At 47.2% G+C, this 21,570-nt stretch overlaps 1 protein-coding gene across 1 annotated transcript in view; it reads right to left on the bottom strand.

Annotated features, from left to right (window-relative positions):
* Positions 1–506: 506 nt before the first annotated feature.
* The window catches only part of ARID3B (AT-rich interaction domain 3B), a 35,221-nt gene continuing 14,157 nt past the window's right edge, over positions 507–21,570 (bottom strand). Inside the window, 11 exon segments of the mRNA XM_087704046.1 lie at positions 507–910; positions 2,712–2,816; positions 3,847–3,990; positions 3,993–4,079; positions 4,082–4,111; positions 5,999–6,089; positions 6,091–6,140; positions 6,143–6,258; positions 7,563–7,746; positions 16,839–16,911; positions 18,209–18,280. Coding sequence (XP_087560172.1) covers positions 759–910; positions 2,712–2,816; positions 3,847–3,990; positions 3,993–4,079; positions 4,082–4,111; positions 5,999–6,089; positions 6,091–6,140; positions 6,143–6,258; positions 7,563–7,746; positions 16,839–16,911; positions 18,209–18,280 — 1,104 coding nt within the window. The 3' untranslated portion in view covers positions 507–758.

Below are 21,570 nucleotides of genomic sequence, written 5' to 3'. Positions count from 1 at the left end.
AAAGAAAGAAAGAGAAAGGGAAGGAAGAAAGAAAAAAGGAAGGAAGGAAAGAAAGAAAACTAGAAAGTCCACTTGTCTCTTGACCTTTGATGAGACTTCAATGGCAAAGAAAGAAAGAAAGAAAGAAAGAAAGAAAGAGAAAGGGAAGGAAGGAGGAAGAAAAAAGGAAGGAAAGAAAGAAAACTAGAAAGTCCAGTTGTCTCTTGACCTTTGAGACTTCAATGTCGTAGAAAGAAAGAAAGAAAGAAAGAAAGAAAGAAAGAAAGAAAGAAAGAAAGAAAGAAAGGAAGGAAGGAAGGAAGGAAGGAAGAACGAAAGAAAGGGAAAGAAAGCACCCCCTTTAGGCTTCCAAGGTTGTGGGGGGAAAACCCCAGGTATTTTTATCAGGGTCTTTCTTTCGCCACTCTAACCCTGGCAATGCTCAGTCATCTACAAAAACGCTTTGCCTCTCCAGAGAATCCCTGATTGAAACACGCCTCGTGTCCCTTCCCCTCCCCTCCCCTCCCCTCCCCACCCACCCCTCATCTTCACTGAGGACACAGCAAGACCTGAAAGAAAAGGCTTAAAAAGCCAGCGAGGTCCATCCGGAGGGGAGACTCGCCAGCGCAGAGACGGCGCCTCCTCTCCTCTCCGTGTGCGGCTCTGGGCCCGGGGGACAGGAGGAGCTCCTCAGGGCCAGGTCGACGGAGGGGGGGACGGGACTTCTCCTGGGGACAGAGGAGCCGCTCGAGGCTGGAGAGCGAGCCCCGCCGAGACCCTCAAAGAGACCAGCTGGTGGAGGGCTCGGCGGTGCTGGGGGTGCCTCTGGAGGAGGTGGGGCTGGGAGAGCTACTGCTTGCCCCGCCACTGGTGCTCTGGGCGTTGGAGCCGGCAAGGAGGTGGACGACGGGCTTTTGAGCAAAGAGGACTCCTGTCGGGTGGGAAGAGAGGAGGAGAGGTTAGTAGACCGCCTGAAGCAGCTCGGCCGAGGGAACCAAACTTTCTCCTTTGGGGAGAATTGCGGAGGAGGAGGAGGACGAGTCCCTAAGGGGCTTTTTCAAAAGGCAACTGAACTTCCTTGGGCGAGTTTTGTTCCTCCTCCTCCCCCTCTTGAAAATCTTTCCCTTCTCATCCATGATGAGACTTTTAGTTCACAGACTTTTTTAGATGTACAATTTGGGATGAAGACCCTTTGAGTGGCGTGGGAGGAGGAAGGGGTTTCCAGAGAAGAAGAAAAATTGCAGACTACAGGAGCCAGGAGCACCACTCAGGTGACCCTGAGGACGCAGGTAAAACTCTTCAAAGTGCCTCAAAGACCCTCTAAAGGTAAAGGTTCCCCTTGCAGATATGTGCTAATCGTTCCAGACTCTAGGGGGCGGTGCTCACCTCCGTTTCAAAGCCAAAGAGCCAGCGCTGCCCGAAGACGTCTCCGTGGTCATGTGGCCGGCATGACTCAACGCCAAAGGCGCACGGAACGCTGTTCCCTTCCCACCAAAGGTGGTTCCTGTTTTTCTACTTGCATTTTTTTAACGTGTTTTCGAACTGCTAGGCTGGCAGAAGCCGGGACAAGTCATGGAGCTCACTCCGTTAGGCAGCGCTGGGGGTTCGAACCGTTGAACTGCCGACCTTTCTGATCGACAAGCTCAGCCTCTTAGCCCCCGAGCCACCCCGCCCCTCAATGACTCTCTAAAAGGATGCGAATGACCAGCTGCCTGCAAGGAGCATAAATCCTTCCCTTCCCCACCGACCAGCCAGAGCCGAAGAAGCTTCTTGGATGAGAAGGGAAACGTCTTTGAAGAAGAAGGAGAAGGAGAAGAAGAAGAAGACAAAGAAGAAGAAAAGAAGAAGAAGAAGAAAAGAAGAAGAAGCAGAAGAAGAAAAGAAGAAGAAGCAGAAGAAGAAAAAGAAAAGGAGAAGGAGAAGAAGAAGAAGAAGAAAAGAAGGAGGAGAAGAAGGAGAAGAAGAAGAAGAAGAGAAGAAGAAGAAAAGAAGTAGAAGGAGAAGAAGGAGAAGAAGAAGAAGCAGAAGAAGAAAAGAAAAAGGAGAAGGAGAAGAAGCGGAAGAAGAAGAAAAGAAGGAGGAGAAGAAGGAGAAGAAGAAGAAGAAGAGAAGAAGAAGAAAAAGAAGTAGAAGGAGAAGAAGGAGAAGAAGAAGAAGCAGAAGAAAGAAAAGAAAAGGAGAAGGAGAAGAAGCGGAAGAAGAAGAAAAGAAGGAGGAGAAGGAGAAGAAGAAGAAGAAGAGAAGAAGAAGAAAAGAAGTAGAAGGAGAAGAAGGAGAAGAAGAAGAAGCAGAAGAAAGAAAAGAAAGGAGAGAAGGAGAAGAAGCGGAAGAAGAAGAAGAAGAAGAAAAAGAAAGAAGGAGAAGGAGAAGGAGAAGAAGAAGAAGAAAAGAAGTAGAAGGAGAAGAAGAAGAAGAAGAAGGAGAAGAAGAAGAAGAAAAAGAAAGAAGGAGAAGGAGAAGAAGGAGAAGGAGAAGAAGAAGAAGGAGAAGGAGAAGAAGAAGAAGAAAAGAAGGAGGAGGAGGAGGAGGAGGAGAAGGAGAGGAGGAGGAGGAGGAGGAGGGAGGAGGAGGAGGAGGAGGAGGAGGAGGGAGGAGGAGGAAGGAAGAAGAGGAAGAGGAAGAAACCTTTGGGACAACCATGAGCTGTCAACTCCAGAGAGGTGGTTTGAGGATGCCTCTCTGCCCCCGCACCTCCCATGTCAGCCCCTGGCCTTACTCCCAAATGCTCTCACCAGCATAGATTGTGCCGTTGATTTCCACTGACATATTGATGCTGCCGAAGCCAGAAGGACTCCAGTTTAATGCTGCGGATGCGGCTGCTGCATCTGATTTATCTTCTGAAGAGAAAAAGAAAAGCAGAAAAATTAAGGAGGCTGTAAAAGCACTATAAAGTGGTATATAAGTCTATTGCTTGCTTGCTTGCTTGTTTCCTTCCTTCCCTCCCTCCCTCTCTCCCTCCCAGTGCTTAGAATGCAGTATTGTAGGCTAACTCTGCCTCACTGTCAGCAGTTTGATCCCGACCAGTTCAAGGTTGAAGGTTGATTCGGCAGATAGAATCTCACCAGGCTCAAGGTTGACTCAGCCTTCCATCCTTCCTCAGTCACTAAAATAAGGACCCAGATTGTTGGGGGCCAAGAGGCTGACTCTGTAAACCGCTGAGAGAGGGCTGGAAAGCACTGTAAGGTGGTATATAAGTCTATTGCTTGCTTGCTTGCTTGCTTGTTTCCTTCTTTCCCTCCCTCCCTCTCTCCCTCCCAGTGCTTAGAATGCAGTATTGTAGGCTAATTCTGCCTCACTGTCAGCAGTTTGATCCCGACCAGTTCAAGGTTGAAGCTTGATTCGGCAGATAGAATCTCACCAGGCTCAAGGTTGACTCAGCCTTCCATCCTTCCTCAGTCACTAAAATAAGGACCCAGATTGTTGGGGGCAAGAGGCTGACTCTGTAAACCGCTGAGAGAGGGCTGGAAGCACTGTAAAGTGGTATATAAGTCTATTGCTTGCTTGCTTGCTTGTTTCCTTCCTTCCCTCCCTCCCTCTCTCCCTCCCTCCCAGTGCTTAGAATGCAGTATTGTAGGCTAACTCTGCCTCATGTCAGCAGTTTGATCCCGACCAGTTCAAGGTTGAAGGTTGATTTGGCAGATAGAATCTCACCAGGCTCAAGGTTGACTCAGCCTTCCGTCCTTCTGAAGTTGGGTAAAATGAGAACCCAGATTGTTGGGGGGCAAGAGGCTGACTCTGTAAACTTGGTACATAAGTCTAATGCTGTGGCTATGATGAAATGGGCGGAGACTCCATGGGGGGGGGGGCGTCCCTGGATTGGGGCCAGTGAGGGGATTAGAGATGGCAACGCTTCCCTAGCCGGCTCACCTCGGCCGTTGATCTTAATCTTCATGGGCAGCTGTCGGGCCATGCTGAAGAGGTTCCTCTGAAAGGCCTGCTGGACGAAGCGCTGCTCTTCCTCCGTCATCCGTGCCATCTTCTCCGCCGGCTCTCCGGATTCCAGCCGTTCTTCAACTGTTCCAAGGTGGCCGTCCTGGTGGCCGCCGCCACGGCTACCGTGGCCTGCTGGTTGGCCAAGCTGACGGGCATGGCGAGGCGATTGGCGCGGAGGCGGTCAAAGACAGGCCATCACCTGCAGCGGGGGGGGGGGGGGGAGAGGTTCTCAGGACCTTCCAGAAGGCATCCTTCCATGGAGAAGCCCCTGGTTCCCTCAAGACACAAGTAGCCACGAAACCAACAGGCCAAGCTTTATCCTAGATACCCTTCAAGGTGCTAGTCGTAACTTATAAAGCCCTTCATGCTATTGGATCTGGGTACTTGAGAGACCGCCTGCTGCCAATTACCTCCCACAGACCCATTAGATCTCACAGGGTTGGCCTCCTCCGGGTGCCATCTACCAGCCAATGCCATCTGGCTACTACCCGGGGAGGGCCTTCTCTGTGGCAGCTCCGGCCCTCTGGAATGAACTCCCCGCAGGGATTCGGACCCTCACCTCTCTCCAGGCCTTCCGAAAAGCCATCAAAACCTGGCTTTGCCGACAGGCCTGGGGGTGATGAGTTCCCCTCCCCTCTCGACTTGTATGGTTGTGAGACTGTTGTCTACTTTTATTATTTGTATTTTGTCTTTTTATGTTCCCCCTTTTTCCCCTTTTGAATTGTTCGCCGCCCTGAGTCCTCCCGGAGAAGGGCGGCATACAAATAATAAAATACAATACAATACAATTATAAAGATGGGCCTGACACGGAAAGCAAAACCAGCCGCAGAGACCGCTGAAGACTCAGGACAGGGACGGCCCACAGGAAGTCTCTAAAATGGCATTCTGCCCATTGGCGGACTTCAACTCCCAGAATTCTCCTGCCAGAATGGAATTCTGGGAGTTGAAGTCCACAAGCCTTAAAGTTGCCAAGGTTAGGCGTGTTCTGACCGAGGCTTCCCGAGAGCATGAAGCAGACTCCTTGTCCCGACAAAAACCCCTTTGATTAATTTGCTGTGAATTCTGTTCATCCACATCTAGCAAAGTCTTTCAAGGGAGGATTTACGGTCACAGACCTTATCTGGCTTGGAGAGCTGCCAGGCCGAGATCTGCAAAACTTGGCAAGGAGTCTCGGAGAGTCACCAACCAATTAAGCGAACTAATTGTCTCCTGCAAACTCCACTCCCCTTTCGCTCCTCTTTTATTCCCCCTGGGAGGGGCCATTCATCGTCCACCTGTGGCCTTACTCCAAGTCGACCCCTGTTCTTTAGCTCTTCCTTTCGTCTGGCAACTCTGCGCATGCGCACACTGGGAACAGGCTCCAGCTGTTCGTCTGTCCACTGATGTCTGAAGGCAGCTGATAACTGTCAGATGGCTCTGGCCCCCTCTCTGCCTCCGACACAGAGCCCTCATCAGAGCCTTCCCTGGACTCCAGGACTGGCCCATCTTCCTCCCCAACCTCCTCACTGTCCGAATCGGCTGCCAGCTCCACTAGCGGGCCACAACAGGATGCCTTTGTTTAGGGTAAACCCCAAGAGAGATATATGTAAGGGGTGCCCAACAGGATAGACTGCTAATAACTACACAGAACAACTACAGGTTTCCTGCCAGGCACCCAAAATCTACTATATTTCCCATGGCAGTTTCTTAAAGGTTTGACTTCTCAGTTTACCATCCTCCCACTTGCCCTAAAATCCTGGATTAACCTCAATCAGAGGCAGTGATGGAGCCTCAAAGGCTCAACCAAGACTGGTTAGCTGCTTTAATAGTCTTAAGAAAATAATAATAGTAATAATAACAACAACAATAATAAGGATGATATTTTAAGCTCATCATCATACATTTTAAGAAGGTACCTGACCGATACCTAGGATGCTGGCAGCAACCCGAATCAACCATCAGTGCCAGTCAATGATATTTGTGATACATTTTTAGATGTTCAGTTGACTGAGTTTCACGTTGAATGAATAACAGAGAGAATAACAACAACAGCAACAACGAAACAACGCTGATAATAACAACAATAACAATAAGGCTGTGCCTGACCTTTCCTGAGAGGGCCCGCCGAAGAGAGGTGTGGGTTGCTAGTTGTGCTGCTGGGGGCGAGGCTAACAAGGGGGAAGCGCATCTTGGTGGGGACACAGGAGCGAAGGCGGTCCCGGGGTGGCGGGGGAGAAGCCGAATAAGGGGAGCTGTAACTGGGCCGCCGGCCTTCCCGCCTGTTGCCGTCGATGGCGGCCTGCAACTCAGCAGGCGAGCTTAAGGACTTCTTCTCACATTCGTAGGCGTAGAGGTACTTCATATACCTGGGGGAAGAGAAACAGGAAAGGCTCAGCTGGGTCAGGAAGTTGCATTTGTGGGCGAGAGAACTAGATGTAGCGGCAACGCATCTTGCTCAATGCAGGACGAGGAGATGGGCAGAGCCTGGGGGGAGGAGTCAAGAGAGGAATCAACCTGGAATCATTACATTGTCACAAACGGTCTAATCCCTTTTGAATTCAGCTAACTCTTAAAGGTAATGGCAAAGGTTCCCCTCGCACACAGGTGCTAGTCGTTCCCGACTCTAGGGGGTGGTGCTCATCGTTTCAAAGCCGAAGAGCCAGCGCTGTCCGAAGACATCTCAGTGGTCATGTGGCCTGACTCAATGCCGAAGATGCACAGATCGCTGTTCCCTTCCCACCAAAGGTGGTGCCTATTTTTCTATTGGCATTTTTTTTAATGTGCTTTCGAACTGCTAGGTTGGCAGAAGCTGGGACAAGTCGCGGGAGCTTACTCCGTTATCTAGCGCTAGGGATTCAAACCGCTGAACTGCCGACCTTTCTGATCGACAAGCTCTGCGTCTAAGATAGCACCAAATAAGTTAACTTATCTGACCAGTTTAATCCCAACTGTTAACTGACGATAGATTTTTGTGTATAGGCCTGAGCAATACATTAGCCTGGCTGAAATTTTAATGTGCTCCTGATCCTTCACACCTGATCATAAATCGGTTCCACCACAAAACCGCGGTAGACGAAAGCGCGCTCGACGAAAGCGCGTACGTGACGTCATCACAGCGCGATGAAAACAGCACGCTGTGAGCGGTAAACTTAAAATTAACACGTAAATCTAAACCTAACCCCCCCAAACCTAACCCTAAACCTAAACCTTAACCTAACCCTAAACCTAACCCTTAACCGAACCCCAAACCTAACCCTAACGCTTAACGTAACCCTAAACCTAACCCTTAACCTAACCCTAAACCTAACCCTTAACCGAACCCCAAACCTAACCCCCTAACGCTTAACGTAACCCTAAACCTAACCCTAACCCTTAACCTAACCCTAACCCGTACCTTTATGTGAATCCGTTTGCTTTAATTTAATTTTAATTTTAATTTAATTTATTTTTAATTTTATTTGTCGCGCTGCTGATGACGTCAGGTACGCGCTTTAATCGGGCGCGCTTTAGTGGACCGCGGTTTTGTCGTGCCACGCATAAATCATTGTTGAACGAGGACTGGCCTAAGGGGTAAACCACGATCCACAAACCACACGCAGACCAGGTGGGACCGAAGGGGCCTGACTCTTCTTCCTGCAATGCCCAGCATCCCACCACCCCCAGCACTTACTGGGTGCGAAGCGTGAATGCTGCACTGGTGATGGAGGTGGGAAGGTTAAGGCCTTTGGTGATCTCCCTCCAGATTTTCTTGTTGATGATCTCCACCAAGCCTCCTTTCTCCGTCACCAGCTTGTAGAGCATGTAAAGGTCCAGGATCTGCTTGGCCATGATGGGGATACGATTGATGGGTGTCCCTGAACGACAACACGGGGGGGGGGGGGGGGGGGAGAAAGAATGAGAAAGACAAGATTAACGAGAGACCTCCTAGTTTTTCTTTAAAAGGTTCTTCATTTTTCTTACTCATGCATGCATACATTTCACAAATATACATTTCTCATAGATATTATTAGTGTTATACATTATCCTTTAACATTTAAAATTCCATTCTTCCCCTAAACGGTTCACTGAGAAATGCGCGATAGACATATGCGCGCCAATAAAACCGTGACGGACAAATGAGCACCGTCAAAATCGCGAATTGATTTTCGACAAAAGCGCGCCGACAAAATCGTGTCATCAACAAACTATAGACAGCCCAGTGAGTGTGCTGGGCCTTTAACATAATGGGACGCGTATACGTACGTTATAACCCTAACCCCAATTTTTTTTCGATTTTATTGTGGTTGTCATCGCGCTTTTGTCGGCACGATTTTGACGTCGCAAATTTGTGGGCGCGATTTTGACGTCGTGTTTTAATTGACGCTATTTTGTGAGCACGCATATGTCTATCGCGCAATTGTCGGGTCACGCCCCCTAAACATATGATAATATATTCGAGATTGCTTTCTTGCCATCCCATACCTCTATCTTATTTTACAATAACTCTAATTCTTCCCTCTCTCTTTCTCCTACCCTCTCTTCTTCTCTACTTCCTTCCTCCTCTCCTTTCTTTCTTCCTTCTTCTCTACTTTCTTCCTCATCTCCTTTCTCTTTCTTCCTTCTTCTCTCCTTTCTTCCTCTCCTTTCTTCCTTCTTCTCTACTTTCTTCCTCCTCTCCTTTCTCTTTCTTCCTTCTTCTCTACTTTCTTCCTCCTTTCTTTCTTCCTTCTTCTCTACTTTCTTCCTCCTTTCTCTTCCTTCCTTCTTCTCTACTTTCTTCCTCCTCTCCTTTCTCTTTCTTCCTTCTTCTCTACTTTCTTCCTCCTCTCCTTTCTCTTTCCTTCTTCCCCTTCCTCTCCCCTACTCCTCCACCCTTCCTTCCCGTCCTACCTTCTAGCTTAAACCTCATCTACAAACCACTGAGAGCTCATTTCCTTCTGTTGGGGCCCGCTGGTGGACAGTGGAGCTGGCAGCAGAGCCAGACAGCGGGGAAGGGTGGGGAGGAACATGGGCCAGTCCTGGGGACTGAGGAAAGCTCAGAAGAGGGCTCTGCATTGGAGGCAGAGAGGGAACCAGGCAGCAGTGAGGCAGAGGAACAGCTGGAGCCTGTTCCCAGTGTGCGCATGTGTAGAGCTGCCAGAAGACAAGAACTACTAAGAAAGCAGAGTCGACTTGGGAGTAATGCATGAAATGACACACCAACAACAGCTTCCTTTGGTCTGAAATAATCCTTGACAACCCAAAGGTTGCCTGTTCCTCTTTCACTAAGCACTACCTATACAACTACCTCCCCATCGATCAAACTCTTTGTCAGGCCTGCAATTATATTCCTTTTAGAATTTGGCCTGCCACTTTTTCTTATTTCATTATGCTGTTTCTCTAGTATAGTTGATGGGAGGGGGAATAGACAGGAGTAGGATTGTGGAATGTATTGTTATCATTCTTTCCTAGAAGACCAAGGTCATCTTTTGTCTCCGCACTTTTACACCTGACCGGAAGCAGCTGGGTGGAGACGCCAGCGTGGAAGAAGAAGATTGGACCATGTGATGGATTGTGGGTGTGGGGACAAGATCATGAACTTTCAACTGGGTGGAATTCTGATGTCATTTCCAGAATTGGGATTAACACAGATGTGCCTAAGATGCCTGCTTTATTAAATTGGAACTTTAAGGATCGTTTGCCTTGGACTCTGATTTAATTCTACACGATACTTGGAACGCTGACACTCTTGAGTTTTCAAAACCAGTTTTCATCGTTGACACAAAATAAATGAGTAGGTTTGATCTGAAGATGTGAGAAACGCGCATCGTCTTCCATGAGACACGCTTTCCTCTGAGAGCCGTTCTTCAAGCAGTAAAGTAGATGATGATGTTGAGGCTTTGGCATTGCGTTAGCATTTTATAAACCATCTAGCCAATGAAAGACATTCTCTGCGGAGAAAAATAGGAAATGCCACAGATAAGAGCTGGCTTGACTGGAAAGGGGGAGAAAACACCAAACTTCTTGCCCACAATACAGATTTCCTGTAAATTGGGCTCAAGGTCCAAAGCAGAAAGCATGGATGTAATGCTCTGCTCGAGATAAAATGGATAACTCTTTATTCTTCTCTAGGATTTTTAAAAAAATGCTTTTCACCACTTTTAATGTCTAAAAGCTTGACAGATTAACATGTAGAATAGAATAGAGCAGTGGTTCCCAACTTGGCAACTTTAAGACTTGTGACTTCAACTCCCAGAATTCTCCAGCTAGCTCTTCTGACTGGAGAACTCTGGGAGTTGAAGTCCACAAGTCTTAAAGTTGCCAAGTTTGGGAACCACTGGAATAGAGAATAGCAGAGTTGGAAGGGACCTTTGAGGTCTTCTAATCCAACCCCCTGCCTAGGCAGGAACCCTACACCACTTCAGACAAAGGGTTGGCCAATTTCTTCTTAAGAACTTCTAGGCTTGGAGCATTCACAATTTCTGGAGGCAAGTAGTTCCACTGATCAATTGTTCTAACTGTTTCTGGGTTACCAATTTCAGAGCTCCTGTTCTCGACCGGAGACTCTGGTAGGTTTGCTGATTCAAAATTCACACACTGTCTCTTTCAAATCTCTTTCAAACTGAGATTTGAAAGAGACACCTATAACAACAGAAAAAGAAAGGGAGAGAGGAGGAGAGAACGAGAGGAAGAGGAGGGAAGGAAGGAAGAAAGGGGGAAGGAGAGGAGGGTGGAAGGGAGAGAAAGAGAAGGAGAGAGGGTAGGAAGGGGAAGAGTAAGAGTAGGGGAGAAGGAAGGGAAGAAGGAAGGGGAAGGAGAGGAGGAAGGAAGTAGAGAAGGGAGAAAAGAAAGGGAAAATAAGGTGGCGTTACAACAGGTGGAAGGGATGGTAATTAAAGCAACCCAAATTGTAAATTATAACCTTTTAAATGGAATAACAAATGCATAAACATACAAGTGTAAAGAAGAATAACAATTATGGGAATGTATACTTAAAATGGTATGCAAGAGAATAATTTTTTTTAAAAAAAATGGCACAAAACCCCCCACCTTCCTATCCTCCCTCCCCCCCCTCTCCTTCCCTCTCTCTCTCTCTCTCTCTTTCTCTCTCCTCCTTTTTATTTTAAAATAAGACTCCAGTGGGAAAAAAAATGGTGAGGAGGAGAAGATGCGGTTCCCTTCTTCTCATTCTGGGGAGGTCTGTGCCCTCAAGAGCTTCACAAGCGAAAGGGAGGAGAAATAAGCACGCGCTCCGCACGCATTAAGTGTGGAAAGGTCCCGTATGGGGTGCCCCTTCTCCCCCCCCCCAACGCCCTCTTTCCCAGGCCCAGGCGCCCACCCCTGCGTGCAAGAGCTCCCGGTCGGAAGAGACTGGTGATAAGTTCTTCCTGGAAGCCTTCCTGGTGCTGAAAAAAAAGGGAGAAAGCTGAAAAACGAGCATCTGGGGATGGAAGGAGGCCCAGCCGATCTTTTCACAGCTGGCTGCAAGGCCTGTCAGGAGCTCATGATGGATGAGTGTCATCTGGCAGGGGTGGGGATTAATGATCTGTGGGTCAGAGGGGAGAATTCCAGCGGGAAAGGTCAGCAACCAGAGCAGAGGCATTAAAAGAATTGTTGCTGGTTTTGATAGAAGGCCCAGGTTTTTTTTTCCTTCTTTTTTTTTTAACTGTACTTTCCAGTCTTTTTTTATTATTAATATTAGAAAGTTCTCTATTTTTCTCTTTCAAATTCATTCACAAAAATACACTCTTATAAATTACTTTTAACATTTATCTATTCATCTTTATCATTACTTTCTTACAAATATATAGATTACAGTTTGGGTCACTTTCTTGGCACCCCATCTCTCCATCTTATTTTGCAACAACCGTGTTCCTTCTCTCTTCTCAACCTCCCTTCTCTGCCTTCTCCTTTCCTCCTCTCCTTCCTCCTTTCTTCTTCCCTTCTCTTTCCCTCGCTCCTCCTCTCGTCCTCCTTCTTTCCTTCTCTCCTTTCCTTATTCCTCTGCTTTACCCTTTCTTCCTTTCCCTCCTCATCCTTCCTCCTTTCTTCTTCCCCTCGTCTTCTCTTCTCCTCCTCCTTACCCTCTCTCCTACTCTTTAATTCCCCTCCTTTACTTCCTCTGCTTTTACCCTTTCTTCCTTTCCCTCCTCCTCCTTCCTTTCTTCTTCCCCTCTATTTCCCCCCTTCCCCTCTCTCCTCCTCCTTCCCCTCCTTTACTTCCTCTGCTTTACCCTTTCTTCCTTTCCCTCCTCATTCTTCCTCCTTTCTTCTTCCCCGCTCTTTCTTCCCCTCATCTGCTGTTCTCCTCCTTCTTACCTTCTCTCCTACTCTTAATTCCCCTCCTTTACTTCATCTGCTTTTATCCTTTCTTCCTTTCCCTCCTCATCCTTCCTTTCTTCTTCCCCTCTATTTCCCTCCTTCCCCTCTCTCCTCCTCCTTCCCCTCTCTCCTCCTCTTAATTCCCCTCCTTTACTTCCTCTGCTTTACCCTTTCTTCCTTTCCAGAGTCTTTCTTTCTCTCCCTATTTCCAAACCTGCGTGGAGGGTGACCTCGAGTTTTGCGACTCTGCAAAAAGTCCACAGTTTGCTTAGAAAGAGAGGTCAGCGCCTCCTTCGCCCTGGGATGTAATCTGTATGTCCCATTCCATTGCTGGATCCTCCCCTCCCCTCGGGCCCTGGTGCCACCAGATCCCAAGCTATGTGGGTAATCAAATTCAGACCGGGTTTAAGGCACACACAAAAAAAACAACACTCGCCCCAAGACTTCGGACGAAAGCCGCTTTTTAACAAAGAACGGCTCGAATCATTTTGCAGCCCAGAAGCACGAGAATGGCTGTTGTTTTCTCTCTCTTTCTCTCCGTAAAAAAAATGACCAAAATACACTATATTGCCAAAAGTATTCGCTCACAACTGCTTCTGATTATGTGGATGGGTGAGCGAATACTTTTGGCAATATAGTGAAACTAAAAGGACATCCTTGAGGCTAAGTGAAACTAGTTAAAGAAACACACTATTTTTTTTTCCCTCTCTCAAATTGTGAAAACTTGAGGTCCCTCCTCAGCGCTAGCTCACCAATTCACCAGCTGGATATCTTTAGAAATGGTTGGGGCAACAATTCCCATCAACTTCACCGAGTCTGAAGTCTACTCAAGATAATAAAAAAAAAACCCAGCTATTCAGTTTTTCCCCCCCAGGGAAAGTTGAGGTTTCTACACCACTTCCTTTCCCCTAAGGTTGTTTCCCTCAATTTCTCCCCAACAATGTTCGCACATGGAGAATGGAGTTAATAAAAAGAGAGGTAGATTATTGATTGATTGATTGATCTTTGATATGAAAGGACCGAGGGCCACAAAGCCAATTTTGGTAGTGTGAAGCCACCAACACACACACACACCCGAGACAGAACAGAATAACGGAGTCGGAAAAGACCTTGGAGATCTTCTAGTCCAACCCTTCTGCTCGAGGAGAGCCTATATCATAGGAGCCCTGAGGGCGCAGCGGTTTGTATGTAACATTGCAGGCTGACTCTGCTCACAGCCAGGAGTTCGATCCTGACTGGCTCAAGGTTGACTCAGCCTTCCATCCTTCCTCAGTTACTAAAATAAGGACCCAGATTGTGGAAGAGGCGGACTCTGTAAACCACTTAGAGAGGGCTGTAAAGCACTATGAAGCATTATATAAATCTAAGTGCTATTGCTAAGTGGGAAGGAAGGAAGGAAGGAAGGAAGGAAGGAAGGAAGGAAGGAAGGAAGGAAGGAAGGAAGGAAGGAAGGGAGGGAGGGAGGATGGATGGACAGTGGTTAGAATGCAATATTACAGGCTAATTCTGCTGACTGCCAGCAGTTCGATCCTGACCAGCTCAAGGTGGGCTCAGCCTTCCATCCTTCCGAGGTGGGTCAAATGAGGACCCAGATTGTTGGGGGCAAGAGGCTGCCTCTGTAAACCACTTAGAGGGGGCTGGAAAGCACTGTGAAGCATTATATAAATCTAAGTGCTATTTGCTAAGTGGGAAGGAAGGAAGGAAGGAAGGAAGGAAGGAAGGAAGGAAGGAAGGAAGGAAGGAAGGAAGGAAGGAAGGGAGGGACAGCAGTTAGAATGCTATATTACAGGTTAATTCTGCTGACTGCCAGCAGTTCGATCCTGACCAGCTCAAGGTGGGCTCAGCCTTCCATCCTTCTGAGGTTGCTCAAATGAGGACCCAGATTGTTGGGGGCAAGAGGCTGACTCTGTAAAGTGCTTAGAGAGTCCTATAAAGCACTGTGAAGCGGTATATAAGTCTAAGGGCTATTTCTATTCTTTTTTTTTTTTGACAAGTGGTTCTCCAGTCTCTTCTTAAAAACCTCCAGTAAGGGAGCACCCACAACTTCGGAAGGAAGGAAGGAAGAAGGAAGGAGGGAGGAAGGAAAGGAAGGAGGGAGAAAAGGAAAGAAAAGGGGAGGAAGGGAGGAAGGAAAGGAAGGAAGGAGGAAAGGAAGGAAGGAGGAAAGAATTTGAAGGCATTAGTCGTGAAGAAATGTTGCTTGCCACTAGCTTCTCTGCCCTTGAAAACAAGTAAGGCAAAAGCTGAGAAGCAGCTTCTGACCCCCCATTTCCCAGGACAGCCAGTTTAATTTACTCTCGTCCCCTGACCACCTTTGTCCACTTCCACAGCAGGTATCTGCACCCCCCCCCAAAAAAAGCAGGGCTCGGTTACCCGATTTCACAAGCCTGCAGACCATCACGCCTGGTTTCCAAAGCCGGAAAGTAATCAATCATGCCTTATTTGACAGGCAGCCGAGAGTTTTATCGGCACCTATGGAAATGCCATCGAGTCCGGGCCAGACTGAGCGATAGATCCCAGCTATTTCGGAACCTGGTTGCCAAGATGAAGGCAGCCTTAACTGACACCCCCCTCCCCCAAAATCTTGCTGCTAAACCTACTTGCTGCCCCATGGAGCTTTCTGGGGAAGTCTTAAGTAGAAGGGGTTCCTGGATCTCTTCAGCCGGAGAAGGATTCCGTCGCTTGACAGCACTCTTGGCCCAGCTGGGTTTAATATCTTTTGCTCTCTTTCAACATCTCTACCAGATGTTCAACTGCTCAGCTACTGCTGGAGTTCTCACCTTCCTGACCCTTGAACCAACTTTCCTCCCCTGGTGAAACTTGGGAGTAGAAATGCAGTTCTTCTGAGAAGGAGGAGGGAGAAGGAGGAGGAGAAAAGGAAGAAGAGGAGGAGGAGGAGGAGGAGGAGGAGGAGGAGGAGAAGAAGAAGAAGAAGGGGAGGAGAAGAAGCAGAAGAAGAGGAAGAAAAGAGGAGAAGAGGAAGAAGAGGAGGAGGAGAAGAAGCAGAGGAAGAAGAAAAAGGAGGAAGAGGAAGAAGCAGCAGAGGAAAAGGAAGAAGAAGAAGAGGAAGAAGAAGAGAAGCAGAGGAAGAAGAGGAAGAAGAGGAAGAAGCAGCAGAGGAAGAGGAAGAGGAAGAAGAGGAGGAGGAGAACAGGCCACCTGGGAAAAGTGAGGTCACGTACAACCTTGGGCAGCAGCAAAGGGATATATATGTATATATACAATCTGAAGCCTTCTTTGAGCCGAGGTGGCGCAGTGGTTAAATGCAGCACTGCAGGCTACTTCAGCTGACTGCAATTCTGCAGTTCAGCGGTTCTAATCTCACCGGCTCAAGGTTGACTCAGCCTTCCATCCTTCCGAGGTGGGTAAAATGAGGACCCGGATTGTTGGGGGCAATATGCTGACTCTGTAAACCGCTTAGAGAGGGCCGAAAGCCCTATAAAGTGGTATATAAGTCTAACTGCTATTGCTATTGCTATTTTGTGTGTGTGTGTGTGTGTGTGTGTGTGATTTTTTTCTGTGGCCGCTCAGGAAATAGTCAGGCACAGGAAGGTTTCTGTGGCTCCCGGTGTTTTCTTGTGTGGGAATTGGGTCCAAATGACTCTATTGAGTGTTTAAGGTTGCCGATGATCTCCGTCTTAGCTCTTGTGAGTTATCACAAAGAAGCACCCAACCAAAGTAAAAGCATAAACACCATAGTTTCTTTTTATGATAAAAGTGGCCCCTGCGTGTGAGCATTCCAGCTACATCAAAGTTTTCTCTCGCCTGAATATTGGTTTTTTTTTTTTTAAACAATCAAGGAGAGGGGATTGATTTTTTTAAAAATCCATTTTTAGTTCAAAGACAGAGGTGTTTGAAAGATAGATAGGCAGGCCATTCGAAGGCATCTCGGCTGACTTCACAACCTTTCAAGCTTTGTGTTCAGCCTTCCACGGGACTTAAAATTGACCTGATTGTGGCAATGTTTCCATCAAGGACGATCTTGATGGCTGGATCCTAAGTAGAATCAGGAGCTCTTCATCCTTGAATGAGGACCACTTTGAAATTCTGTCAGCTGGATTGGAAAATTGAAAAACACCCCAAAGGGCAGAGCAACGGAAAGCAACTTTCATATTATTGTTGCGGGGGGAAAAAACCTACATAAATTAGGTCACCAAACCTGTTGGATTTTACAGGTGTGGTGTCTAATTCCAGCATACAGAACAAGCGGTCACATACCGTATTTTTCAGAGTATAAGATGCATCTCCCCCCCCCAAAAAAAGAGGGTGAAAATCATGGTGCGTCTTATATAAATACAGCATTTTTGGCCTACTAAAACCCCTCCCCCTTTGCAAAAATGGCCATGCATAGCCTTTAGGAGGCTTCCAGAGTGCTCCTGGGGGCTGGGGAGGGCAAAAACAAGCAGAAAACAGGCTGTTTTTGCTCTTTTTTGCCCAGCCCCAGGAGCATACTACAAGCCTCCCAAAGCCTCTACATGCCCCTCCCCCCCTTTTCTTTTGCAAAAAACGAGGCGTGCAGAGGGTTTGGGAGGCCTGCAGAGTGCAAAGTCTTTTTTTTTTTTAAATTAACCTCTTCAAAATCATGGTGCGTCTTATACTCCGATGCGTCTTATAGTCCGAAAAATACAGTATTTATTTCCCTCGTTTCCCCCTAAACACCACTTACCCCTCTTATGCATAAAAATGAAGAGATCGTCCAGGAATTTCTTCCGTTCGGGGTCGCTATCCAATTCATACAACTGTGGAAATGAAGCAAGGACAATTTTAACTTCGCCTGAGAGGGTAGAAAGGGGAAAACAAGATTTCACAGACGTATTTAGTGGGTAGAAAACCACAATTCAATTCAGATTGGAAGTCATATCTCCACCCCCACCCCCCGAACAACAACAATAACAACAGCAGCAGAAAAAGATTTGAAGCTCCTGTTCAATGCAGCCTCGGGTTACAAAATATATATAAAACCAGATTGGTGACGCGGGCAGCTTGCATTCCAGCCACTGATTATATGGCTCTGGAAACCAAGTCCTCGGAGGCTAATGCTGTGGCAGGTATCAATTTTCTAAAATGGATGTGAGGATTGGAGGAAGAGGAGGAGGTAGCTCGAAAGAAAACAAATGTCCTAACTAAACCAGTGTTTCTCAACCTTGGCTTTAAGATGTGTGGACCTCAACTGGGGAACTCTGGGAGTTGAAGTCCACGCATCTTAAAGAGGCCGAGTTTGAGAAACACTTCCCTAAAATATGTCAATTTGTTGCCGAAAAGTCAAATCCAGAAAGCACACACAGATAATCGATCCAGCTGGAGTCACTAACTTCTTTATATACAAAATAACAGACGAATAAATGTACAATACCAATAGTAGATTCTTTTAACGTGGTAGAAGTTATGAGCAGAACACAAGCAGGAGAGAACAGTTTGTTTCATTTCAGAGTTTAGAGCAGATAGAGTAGTTTAGACCATTTTACTTCTCACAGCAGCAGACTGCTAAAGTTTCTGTTTCAATTCTCTGAACACTCAGATCTGTTTGAGCTCCCATTGGCTGACTTACTTGCTGTGCCTATTCATTGGCTGACCTTGTTCCCATGCCTCTCCCAGTCGTGAATATTTTAACAAAATAATCTGAGACAAACCTATCAAACACCAAGACTCTCCTTCGCCACTAAAAAGCTTCATTTTACTAAATCAATCACTGTGGATTTGATCATAGCCCGGGCTATGATTCAGAGGTACTAAAAATTACAACCCAAGAAATCTAGATAAGGGATGATCAGCCCAGACAGATCAGGAGATGTACAGAAGCTGATTTGGAAGGAATCCAAAACTAAGAAACGTCACTTTCCCTTTTGAAAGGTTCATGTTATTGTTTGAAAACTTCTTCTTTTTTCAACCCCCCTTCTCCCCACTTTCAGGTTGCAGAGTCAGCCCAAGCGGTGGAGTTTTCGCGACAGGCACTATTTCTTTTGTCGAAAACAGTTCAACGAGTCGTTTCCGCCCTAAATGCAAACCAAGAATCAAGGCTGGATTGTTGGCACTGACCTTGGCAAAGTCGCGGGAGACCTCTCTCCCTCTGCTGCTGTCGGCTTCTTCGCTCCAAGTTAGGTTCCCGTTCTGAAGAGGGAGAAAAACAAAAGATCACACGAAGTGTTAATAAACCACTTTACAAGGCCTGGGTAAGGCCACACTTGGAATACGGCATCCAGTTTTGGTCACCGTGATATTAAAAAAGATGTGGAGACTCTAGAAAGAGAGCAGAGAAGAGAAACCAGGATGATGAGGGGACTGGAGGTTAAAACACATGGTGAACGGTTGCAGGAACTGGGCATGTCTAGTTTAATGAAAAGAAGGACTAGGGGAGACATGATAGCAGAGTTCCAGTATCTCAGGGGTTGCCACAAAGAAGAGGGAGTCAAGCTATTCTCCAAAGCACCTGAGGGTAGAACAAGAAGCAATGGGTGGAAACTAATCAAGGAGAGAAGCAACTTAGAACTAAGGAGAAATTTCCTGAGTTAGAACAATTAATCAATGGAACAACTTGCCTCCAGAAGTTGTGAATGCTCCAACATTGGAAGTTTTTAACAAGATGTTGGACAACCATTTGTCTGAAGTGGTGTAGGGTTTCCTGCCTAAGCAAGGGGTTGGACTAGAAGACCTCTAAGGTCCCTTCCGTTATTCTATTCTATTCTGTTCTACCCTTCCCTTCCCGGTGGAGAACGATGGCCTTTTTATGACTTGTGGACTTCAACTCCCAGAATTCCTGAGCCAGCCTGGCTGGCTCAGGAATTCTGGGAGTTGAAGACCACAAGTCATGAAGGGGGTCATTGTTCCCCACCTCTGGTTTAAGACAATGGCTCTCAATCTTTTCTTTAGCACAGGCCCCCTTCAAAATACTTTTTGTGGCCACAGACCCTCAAGATTTAATTTAAACCATCACATTTTTTTTCAAGTCTTGCCGGCCCCTGTGATGATATCATGCCCCCTCTCTACCCCTGTGCCCTCAATGGTCCACAGACCCACAGGTCGAGAACTACTGGTTAAAGAGGCTCCACTCTCCCAGGGATTTCTATCACAGCCCAAGGAGGGGCTGCACACAGAGGCTACTGAAGGGTACCCTTGAAGAGTATTCCGAGACTTCAGCTTGTCCAGAATGCAGCCGCGTGAGCGATTGTGGGTGCACCTCGGTACACCCACGTTACACCCATCCTCCGCGAGCTGCACTAAGAGCCGAGGTGGTGCAGTGGTTAAATGCAGCACTGCAGGCTACTTCAGCTGACTGCAGTTCTGCAGTTCAGCTGTTCAAATCTCACTGGCTCAGGGTTGACTCAGCCTTCCATCCTTCCGAGGTGGGTAAAATGAGGACCCGGATTGTTGTTGGGGGCGATATGCTGACTCTGTAAACCGCTTAGAGAGGGCTGAAAGCCCTATGAAGCGGTATATAAGTCTAACTGCTATTGCTATTGCACTGGCTGCCTATTGGTCTCCGGACACACTTCAAGGTGCTAGTCGTTACTTATAAAGCCCTACATGGCATTGGACCTGGGTACCTGAGAGACCGCCTCCTGCCAATTACCTCCCTAAGACCTATCAGATCCCACAGATTAGGCCTCCTCCGAATCCCATCCGCCGGCCAGTGTCGACTGGCAACTCCCCGGGGGAGGGCCTTCTCTGTGGCTGCTCCGGCCCTCTGGAACGATCTCCCCGTTGAGATCCGGACCCTCACCACCCTTCCGGCTTTCCGCAAAGCCACTAAGACCTGGTTGTTCCGGCAGGCCTGGGGCTGATGAATTTCCAGCCCCATTTGAAGTTTGCGACTGTTGTTGTATCTTAATTGTTTGTCTTTTATTTTTCTTATTTGTATCCCCTTCCCCTTCTGGTTGTTAGCCGCCCTGAGTCTCTCGGGAATAGGGCGGCATACAAACTGAATAAACTACTACTACAGCTACTACTTCTGACTTTCTAATGACGGTGGGAATGGAAGGATGGCTACTGCAGCCCCCATCCCAAGCGCAAACATTGCAATGTAAAAATGCCCGGGCAACGGTCAAAAAGCGAAACCCATAAGGTCAAATGCCAGGGGATGTGTGTGTGTGTGTGTGTGTGTGTGTCCCACCATCTAAGCATACAGGATCTTAAAAATTGGATGAAAAGCCGCTGAATTCAGGGAGGGATCTTCAAACAAAAACAAGGTTTTTTTTTTTTTAAATTAGAGCCACTTTAATGTCTGCAGTTTTGTGTCATCTGACACACACACACACACGGAATTAGCAAGATGAGTAGCTCAGGGGCAGTATCTCTCTCTCTCACACACACACACAGACACACATGCACACACAATCTTTTGAATGGCCCAGGTTGCCTTCCCAACCCTACTGGTTTTATTTGAGCCAGCAATTCCGGCTGAAAAGTCAATTATCCAGTGAGGCCCATCAGTCCAAATATATTTAACGGAGGATTATGACCTGCTTCTTGTTGTGTCAGCTGTTTCGTTAACAGCTGCCACCTCTCTTGAACCAACTTCAGAAAGAACTACAGATGCAACGAGGCTTGTCGGGACAAGCTAAACATTCCCCACGCAGCCAAACTGGCCGCTTTTCCATACCGGCTAACCGGCATCCCCAAAATGCAAGTTTAACATCCCGATAGATCAGGGGTGTCCAAACTTGGGGACTTGTAAGACCTGTGGACTTCAACTCCCAGAATTCCCCAGCCAGTCGGCTGGGGAATTCTGGGAGTTGAAGTCCCCAAGTCTTAAAGTCCCCAAGTTTGGACAGCCCTGCAATAGATAGAAGGCACAATTAGTTCCTCGACTTACAACAGTTGCGTTGAGGGACCGTTTGAAGTTACAATGGCACTGAGAAGTGACTTACGACCGTTTTTTCAGAACTGCTGCAGCGTCCCCCATGGTCGCGTGATCAAAATTTTAGACGCCTGGCAAGTGACTCGTATTTACGACGGCTGCAGTGTTCCGGGGCCAGCATCCGTGTTACTGACTTAACAATTGTAGGGATTCACGTAAGCACTGCGGCAAGAAAAGTCGCCAAATGGCGGCAAAACGCACTTAACAACTGTCTCGCTTAGTAACAAGAAATCCATGGTCATAAGTGGAGGACTACCTGAATAGATCCGGTCCCACCCAGCCACCAGATCGTTCAAAGTTAACTACAAGGTACAGAACAATGGGTGAAGCTGCATCCATTGGAGCTGGGAGAGAATTAAAAAAAGAACATTTTCTTATTGGGTATTCTACCAGAGAAATACAGTAAAGAAGACTCATGTCTGATTGTACAAATAATAACAGCAGCTAGAATTGTATTTGCACAAAATTGGAAAGCAGACAAAATCCCATCAGAAGGAGAGATAATAAAGAAGATATTAGATTGCGCAGAAGTGAATAGGTTGAC

The sequence above is a fragment of the Thamnophis sirtalis genome, unplaced genomic scaffold, assembly GCF_051295495.1.
Source record: "Thamnophis sirtalis isolate CommonGarterSnake01/CBP01778 unplaced genomic scaffold, rThaSir2_p1.2 scaffold_2, whole genome shotgun sequence".
Lineage (NCBI taxonomy): Eukaryota > Metazoa > Chordata > Lepidosauria > Squamata > Natricidae > Thamnophis > Thamnophis sirtalis.
This window is presented reverse-complemented; position numbering and strand designations above follow the sequence as displayed.